We start from the raw sequence: 9,162 nt of genomic DNA, 5'->3' as shown, positions 1-9,162 counted from the left end.
AGACATATCGCCTGAGGTCAGCAGTTCTAGACCAGCCTGGCCAATATGGAGAAATCCCCATCTCTACTAAAAATACAAAAATTAGCTGAGCGTGGTGGTGTGCACCTGTAATCCCAGCTATTTGGGAGGCTGAGGCAGGAAAATCTCTTGAACCTGGGAGGCGGAGGTTGTAGTGAGCCGAGATCGTGCCAATGCTCTCCAGCGTGGGTGACAGAGCAAGACTGACTTCCGTCTCAAAAAGAAAAAATCCTGAGCTGGCGTGTGACCTGCTTCAGCCCCGGGAATACAGCAGAAGAGGCGCTGTGCCAGATCCAAGCCTCTGCCTCGAGGAGTGGGGCCCAGTGCGGTGGCTCCCACTTGTCACCCCAGTGCTTTGGGAGGCTGAGATGGGAGGATCACATGAGCCCAGGAGTTCAAGACCAGCCTGGGCAACATAGTGAGACCCCGCCTGTACAAAAACAAAAAAGAATTAGCCAGGCATGGTGATGCACACCTGTAGTCCCAGCTAGCCAGAAGGCTGAGGCAGGAAGATTGCCTGAGTCTGGGAGGTCGAGGCCGCAGTGAACCGTGATTACACCACTGCACTCCAGACGACAAAGCAAGACCCTGTCTCAAAAACAAAACAAATCAAAACACTGAGCGTGGCAACAGCTCACACCTGTAATCCCAACACTTTGGGAGGCCAAGATGGGAGGATTGCTTGAGCCCAGGAGTTCAAAGCTCCTATGAGCTCAAATGAGCTATATTTTTTTTGTTTGTTTTAGAGACAGAGTCTTGCTCTTGTTGCCCAGGCTGGACTGCAGTGGTGCAATCTCGGCTCACTGCAACCTATACCGCCCAGGTTCAAGCGATTCTCCTGCCTCAGCCTCCCGAGTAGCTGGGATTACAGGCACATGCTACCATGCCCGGCTAATTTTTGTATTTTTAGTAGAGACAGGGTTTCACCATGTTGGCCAGGCTGGTCTCGAACTCCTGACCTCGTAATCCACCTGCCTCGACCTCCCAAAATACTAGGATAACAGGCGTGAGCCACCGTGCCTGGCCTCTGGCTCTGGTATTAAATAAATTAATGCTTTTAAAGTACTTGTGCCAGCGGTGAAATGTTAGGTCTTATTTTATTAAATGTCTTCTGCATTCGTCTGTGAGTTCCCTGAGTCCTGTTTTCTTTGCCATTGTACGCCCAGTTCATGTCACCGAGCACTCACTCAAATTTTGTTTAAAGAATGAATTTCTCTCCTAAACCATAGAGATTCGCAGTTGCAATAAAGGATCTGCTTCTAAGGCAGCACAAAGGCCTGGCAGGTCGCTGCAAGAACGTCCTTTCACAGGCTCCTTCCGGCTGGGCTCGCACGTCAGTTGTGGCTTTAATTAAAACGTTTCCCCTTCTGCTGGAAATGTATCATACACGATTCCCTCTGTTACTCAAGACGTTGTAAAACAACGGTCGCTATCGTATTTTTGTTAACCAGACCGCTATTGTGAGACGTTTCAGCGATTCCTGATTTTTCCATGATTTAAATAAGGCTGCAGAAAGCAAGTCTCGTATGTAAATCTTGGTGCACCTCTGATTATATCCTTACGATAAATCCCTGGAGGTGGAAATTGCTGGGTCTGAGGGTCTGGACATCCTCAAGGCATTTGACAGATAACGTCAAGTTGCTTTTCAGAAAGGTACCAATTCACATCAGCGGCAGCCCCGCATTACCACGGCCCATCTAACTCCCTGCACGAGAGCCGGGCGTGATTATTTCTCTCATCTTTGTTAATTTGATGATGGGTGAAAAATGTATTAAGTTTGTTACTGAACCATGAACTAAATCAAAGATTAAAACACACAGACACACACCTAGTGTGCCAGCCTGAACCAGAACTGAATCTATATTTTCTAAAGTGATTGAACTGTAACATCAAAATAGCCTCTGAACTGAAACTCAACCAGTGTTCCAACCCATTCAAGTCCCTAATTAGGCCATAAGGGGACCACACTGGAAACCTTGACCAGACCTTGACCTTGTTAACACGGAGCTACGACCGCCAGCTTTGACGGGGCCCCACTGCCAAGGAGCTTTACAGATGTGCAATTACCAGCCCCCTTCACACAAGCCAGGTTTACATAGGAAATTCAGAACACGAGAGAGGGCTGTCGCTGGTGTTTCTGGAGACCCAGGGGCTCCACGGAAGTCAGGATTGTCTTGGGGAGACCAGGATGACTTGAGCCCAGAAGGTCGAGGCTGCAGTGAGCTGACATTGCTCCACTGCACTCAGGCATGGGCTATACAGGGAGACCCTGTTGCTACAAAAAAAAAAAAAAGGCAGCGGGTACGGTGGCTCACGCCTGTAATCCCAGCACTTTGGGAGGCCAAGGTGGGCAATCACGAGGTCAGGAGTTCAAGACCAGCCTGGCCAACATGGTGAAACCCCGTCTCTACTGAAAATACAAAAATTAGCCGGGCGTGGTGGCAGATGCCTGTAATCCCAGCTACTCAGGAGGCTGAGGCAGGAGAATTGCTTGAATCCAGGAGGCAGGGATCGCAGTGAGCCGAGATGGTGCCACTGTACTCCAGCCTGGGCAATGGAGGGAGACTGTCTCAAATACATACATGCATACATATATACATACATAAAATAAAAAAAAAAAACAAAGAACAGACTCTTTCACAGGTTCTCGGGATTTGGAAAAGACAAAAACGAAAACAGACTCCTTGTCCAAACGGCAAGCAGACGCTTTCCATGGCATGAGACCTGTGTGAAGGCCCAGGTCATGCAGCCCCAAAGCCTGCTGGGTCTCAGGCGCTGACACAGGTACGCTCTCTCTGGGTCATAGGACAAATGGGTTACAGCAGTCCTCCCTTATGCGAGGGTTTGCTTTACACGGTTCCAGTTAGCTGCAGTCAGGAATTTTGTTTTGTTTTGTTTTGTTTTGTTTTGTTTTGAGACGGAGTCTCACTCTCGCCCAGGCTGCAGCGCAGTGGCGCTATCTTGGCTCACTGCAACCTCCGCCTCCCAGGTTCAAGCGATTCTCTGGCCTCAGCCTCCTGAGTAGCTGGGACTACAGGCGCCCACCACCACACCCAGCTAATTTTTTGTATTTTTAGTAGAGACAAGGTTAACCGTGTTAGCCAGGATGGTCTCGATCTCCTGACCTCATGATCCGCCTGCCTCAGCCTCCCAAAGTGCTGGGATTACAGGCGTGAGCCACCGCACCCAGCCTGCATTCGGGAAATCTTAACTGGAAAATTTCAGCCCGGGTGCAGTGGCTCACAACTGTAATCTCAACACTTTGGCAGGCTGAGGCAGGAAGATGGCTTTAGTGAACCAGGAGTTCGAGGCCAGCCTGGGCAATGTAGCAAGACCCCTGTCTCTACAAAAAAAAAAAAAAAGATCGTGGTGTGGTAGCACACACCGGCAGTCCCAGCTACTTGGGAGGCTGAGGCAGGAGGATCACTTAAGCTCAGGAGAAGAAGGCTACAGTGACCTAGGATTGCACCTACACCGCTGTACTCCAGCCTGGGCAACAGAGTGAGACCTCAACTCAAAAAAAAAAAAGAAAAACAAAAGTGGCTGGGCACAGTGGCTCACATCGGTAATCCCAGCACTTTGGGAGGCTGAGGCGGTGGATCACCTGAGGTCAGGAGTTTGAGACCAGCCTGACTAACATGGTGAAACCCCCGTTTCTACTAAAAATACAAAAAAATTAGCCAGGCATGGTGGCAGGGGCCTGTAGTCCCAGCTACTGGGGAGGCTGAGGCAGGAGAATGGCGTGAACCCGGGAGGTAGAGGTTGTGGTGAGCCAAGATCGCGCCACTGCACTCCAACCTGGGCAACAAAGCGAGACTCTGTGTCAAAAAAAAAAAAAGAAATTTTCTGTAGAGACACAGTCTTGCTCTGTTGCTGGTCTCGAACCTCTGACCTCAAGCGATCTTCCACCTTCGACCTCCCAAAGTGTGTGATCCATGCCTCTTCCTCTTATAAGGACACCTCATTAGATTAGAGCACACCCTTCTCCAATACAACCTCATCTTTTTTTTTTTTTTTTTTTTTTTGAGACAGAGTCTCTCTCTTTCTCCCAGGCTGGAGTGAAGTGGCGAGATCTCAGCTCACTGCAACCTTAGCCTCCCAGGTTCAAGAGATCCTCCTGCCTCAGCCTCCTGAGTAGCTGGAACTACAGGCACGCGGCACCACACCCGGCTAATTTTTTTGTATCTTTAGTAGAGACGAGGTTTCGCCATGTTGGCCAGGCTGGTCTCAAACTCCTGACCTCAGATGATCCGCCTGCCTCGGCCTCCCAAAGTGCTGGGATTACAGGAGTGAGCCACTGAGCCCGGCCACAACGTCATCTTAACTAATTATGTCTGTGGAGACTCTACTTCCAAGGAAGGTCACATTCTGAGGTTCTAGGGAGACGTATATTTTGGCTGACACTATCCAACATGGTCCAGCGAGGGTGAGTGTGGAATCAACCTTAGCTGTGTCTAGTAGCTGCACCATGGGGATGCCCCTCATTTCAGAGCTACCTCGCCCCGCCGTACTCATGTGGGACACTTTCCACACTGGAACGTAATTACTGGTCTACACGCTTGTCCTTCCGCAGGACGCCGGCCTCCTGCGGACTAGCGACCGTGTGTCATTCATTCTTGCATTGTAGAGGATGAGAAAAAAATTAATTTTACCAGCTGGCACCAGAATTCATTTTAGAGACGCAACTGGGTTTGTTTAGGAAAATACCTTAATTAGGGCCAGACATGCGTGAGGGAGGCCTGAGGGCATGAGATAAAAACGACCCACAAAGAGACCGCTGAACTCCTCTGCAGGAGAACACAGCTGCAGTTTGGGGGTCGCCGGAGAGGGGCTGTGGAAGGTGGGGAGCCAGAGAGGTGAAGACACAGACAGACAGCCAGAGAGACACAAGAAGGACAAATAGGGGGGTCAGGACGTCCCCCAGCATTTCGGGAAGGGCAAGGGCTTTCGGGAGCTGGCCTCCCCCAGCTAACACAGAGCAGGATGGAAATGCATGTCCAGCTACTCATGACGCTGAGGCAGGCAGATCCCTTGAGCTCAGGAGTTCAAGACCAGCCTGGGCAACATAGTGAGACTCCCATCTCTACAAAAAAATAACAAAATTAGCCAGGTGTGGTGGTGCACGCACCTGTGGTCCCAGCTACTTGGGAGGCTGGGACATAAGGATCACTTGAGTACAGGAGTTCGAGGCTGCAGTGAGCTATGATTCCGCCACTGCACACCAGCCTGGGTGCCAGAGCGAGGCACTGACTCAAAGAAAACTGAGGCAGAGGCCGGGCGCGGTGGCTCACACCTGTAATCCCAGCACTTTGGGAGGCCAAGGCGGGTGGATCGCCTGAGGTCAGGAGTTCGAGACCAGCCTGGCCAACATGGTGAAACCCTGTTTCTACTAAAAATACAAAAATCAGCTGTGCGTGGTGGTGGGTGCCTGTAATCCCAGATACTCAGGAGGCTGAGGCGGGAGAATCATCACTTGAACCTGGGAGGTGGAGGTTGCAGTGAGCCGAGATCATGCCATTGCACTCCAGCCTGGGCAACAAGAGCAAACCTCCATCTCAAAAAAAAAAAAAAAGAAAGAAAAAAGAAAATGGAGGCAGAGACAGGCGGGCCTTGCTGGAGCCTGGGTCACCCCAGGGGCCCTGGCTGGCACCCAGCAGATGTGCAGTATGTGTCTGTGTCCCCGTAAGGGATGAATATTAAGGTGATTTTGGGGCCAAGCATGGTGGCTCACACCTGTAATCCCAGCACTTTCAGAGGCTGAGGCAGGTGGATCACTTGAGGCCAGGAGTTTGAGACCAGCTTGGCCAACATGGTGAAACCCCGTCTCTACCAACGTGGGTAGGAGGCGTTGAGGGGCCTAGGGCGGTCCTGGAATAAGGACAGGATCAGTGTCTTTTCCATCCTGTTTCTTAGCTTTGTTTGACTGGTTACCTGGGGCTTGTATTACTTCTGTTATTGTAAAACAAACAAACAAACCGAAGTAAAAAGAATTTTAAGACCCTTGATAGGGTCTGGCTCTGTGTCCCCACCCAAACCTCACCTTTTTTTTTTTTTTTTTTTTTTTTTGAGACGGAGTCTTGCTCCTTCGCCCAGGCTGGAGTGCAGTGACGGGATCTCAGCTCACCGCAAGCTCCGCCTCCCGGGTTCACACCATTCTCCTGCCTCAGCCTCCCGAGTAGCTGGGACTACAGGTGCCCCCCCACCACACCCGGCTAATTTTTTTTTTTTTTTTTTTTTTTTTTGTATTTTTAGCAGAGACAGGGTTTCACCATGTTAGCTAGGATGGTCTCGATCTCCTGACCTCGTGATCCACCGGCCTTGGCTTCCCAAAGTGCTGGGATTACAGGCGTGAGCCACCACGCCCGGCCCAAACCTCATCTTGTAGCTCCCACAATTCCCACATGTTGTGGGAGGGACCTTGTGGAAGGTGCTTGAACCATGGGAGCAGGTCTTTCCCCTGCTGTTCTCTTGATAGTGAATAAGTCTCACGAGAGCTGATGGTTATATTTTAGAGACAGAGTCTCGCTCTGTCCCCCAGACTACAGTGCGGTGGTGCAATCTCGGCTCACTGCAACCTCTGCCACCTGGGTTCAAGTGATTCTTCTGCCTCAGCCTCCCGAGTAGCTGGGATTACAGGCATCCGCCACCACGCTTGGCTAATTTTTTGTATTTTTAGTAGAGCCAGGGTTTCAGCATGTTTGACAGGCTGGTCTCAAACTCCTGCCCTCAAGTGATCCGCCTGCCTCAGCCTCCAAGTTTCCCTGCACAAGCTCCCTTCTCTTGTCTGCTGCCATGTGAGACGTGTCTTTCACCTTCTGCCATGATTGTGAGGCCTCCCCAGCCACGTGGAACTGTAAATTGATTAAACCACTTCTTTAGGCTGGGCACGGTGGCTCACGCCTGTAATCCCAGCACTTTGGGAGGCCGAGGAGGGTGGATCACAAGATCAGGAGTTCAAGACCAGCCTGGCCAACATGGTGAAATCCCGTCTCTACTAAAGATACAAAAAATTAGCTGGGCATGGTGGTGCATGCCTACAATCCCAACCACTCAGGAGGCTGAGGCAGGAGAATCGCTTGAACCTGGGAGGCAGAGGTTGCAGTGAGCCGAGATCACGCCATTGCACTCCAGTCTGGGCAAAAAGAGTGAAACTCCATCTCAAAAAACAAAAAACAAAAAAAAAAGAGGGGATTAAGGTAAAATGTCATATGTCTGGGCTCTAATCCACTGTGACTGGTGTCGTTATAAAAGAAGAGATTAGAGCTGTGCGCAGTGGCTCATGCCTGTAATCCCAGTGCTCTGGGGGGCAGAGGTGGGAGGATCTTTCGAGGACAGGAGTTTGACACCAGCTTGGGCCACATGACCAGAGACCCGTCTCTACAAAACATTAAAAAATTAGCTAGGCCGGGCGTGGTGGCTCAAACCTGTAATCCCAGCACTTTGGGAGGCCGAGGCGGGAGGATCATGAGGTCAGGAGATCGAGACCATCCTGGCTAACAAGGTGAAACCCCCGCCTCTACTAAAAATACAAAACATTAGCAGGGTGTGGTGGCGGGTGCCTGTAGTCCCAGCTACTCGGGAGGCTGAGGCAGCAGAATGGCGTGAACCCAGGAGGCGGAGCTTGCAGTGAGCCGAGATCGCGCCACTGCACTCCAGCCTGGGCGACAGAGCAAGACTCCGTCTCAAAAAAAAAAAAAAAAAAAAAAATTAGCTGGTCAGCTGGGCCCGGGGGCTCACGCCTGTAATCCCAGCAGTTTGGGAGGCTGAGGTGGGCAGATCATCTGAGGTCAGGAGTTCGAGACCAGCCTGACTAACATGGTGAAACCCTGTCTCTACCAAAAATACAAAAATTAGCCAGGCGTGGTGACAAGTGCCTGTAGTCCCAGCTACTCAGGAGGCTGAGACAGGAGAATTGTTTGAACCCAGGAGGCGGAGGTTGCAGTGAGCCAAGACGGTGCCATTGCACTCCAGCCTGGGCAATAAGAAGGAAACTCTGTCTCAAACAAACAACGACAACAAAAACCGAAGTCATAGGCCGAGCACGCTGGCTCACGCCTGTAATCCCAGCACTTTGAGAGGCCGAGGTGGGAGGATCACCTAAGCTTGGGAGTGTGAGACCAGCCTGACGAATATGGAGAAACTCCATCTCTACTAAAAACAGAAAAAATCAGCCAGGCATGCTTTTTCCTCTCTTCAGCATGGGGCGCCTACAACTTGCGCGCTCTCTTTCTGCTGCTCCCCAGCTCTCGGATACAGCTGACACCGTGGGTTTCGGAGACCTGAAAAGCCCCGCCGGCCTCCAGGTGCTCAACGATTACCTGGCGGACAAGAGCTACATCGAGGGGTACGTGCCATCACAAGCAGATGTGGCAGTATTTGAAGCCGTGTCCGGCCCACCGCCTGCCAACTTGTGTCATGCCCTACGTTGGTATAATCACATCAAGTCTTACGAAAAGGAAAAGACCAGCCTGCCAGGAGTGAAGACAGCTTTGGGCAAGTATGGTCCTGCTGATATGGAAGACACTACAGGAAGTGGAGCTACAGATGGTAAAGATGATGATGCTGCTGATCTCTTTGGATCTGATGATGAGGAGAGTGAAGAAGCAAAGAGGCTAAGGGAAGAACATCTTGCACAATATGAATCAAAGAAAGCCAAATTAGAGGAGTGCGTCAGAAGCATGCAAGCAGACGGCTTAGTCTGGGGCTCATCTAAACTAGTTCCAGTGGGATACGGAATTAAGAAACTTCAAATACAGTGTGTAGTTGAAGATGATAAAGTTGGAACAGATATGCTGGAGGAGCAGATCACTGCTTTTGAGGACTATGTGCAGTCCATGGATGTGGCTGCTTTCAACAAGATCTAAAATCCATCCTGGATCATGGCATTTAAATAAAAGCTTGAAAGATTAAAAAAAAAAGATTAGCCAGGCGTGGTAGCACATGCCTGTAATCTCAGCCACTCGAGAGGCTGAGGCAGGAGCATCGCTTGAACCTGGGAGGCGGAGGTTGCAGTGAGCTGAGATCATGCTAGCCTGGGCAACAGAGCGAGACTCCCTCTCAAAAAAAAAAAAAAAAAAAGCCTTTCATTTGAACTGTTAGGCATTTCAGGGCAGGCTGCACGGTGTCATCTGCATTTCAAAAAAA

The 9,162-nt window shown here is 50.6% G+C and overlaps 1 protein-coding gene across 1 annotated transcript; it reads left to right on the top strand.

Annotated features, from left to right (window-relative positions):
* Positions 1–8,136: 8,136 nt before the first annotated feature.
* On the top strand, positions 8,137–8,936 carry LOC129020294 (elongation factor 1-beta-like). Its single transcript, XM_054464414.2, has one exon. The coding sequence runs from the start codon at positions 8,196–8,198 to the stop codon at positions 8,880–8,882; it is 687 nt and encodes a 228-aa protein (XP_054320389.2). The 5' UTR covers positions 8,137–8,195; the 3' UTR covers positions 8,883–8,936.
* Positions 8,937–9,162: the final 226 nt, after the last annotated feature.

The sequence above is a fragment of the Pongo pygmaeus genome, chromosome 20 (genome assembly GCF_028885625.2).
Source record: "Pongo pygmaeus isolate AG05252 chromosome 20, NHGRI_mPonPyg2-v2.0_pri, whole genome shotgun sequence".
NCBI classification, from domain to species: Eukaryota; Metazoa; Chordata; class Mammalia; order Primates; family Hominidae; genus Pongo; species Pongo pygmaeus.
Note: the sequence above shows the minus strand (reverse complement) of the source record. Positions and strands in the feature narration are given on the sequence as shown.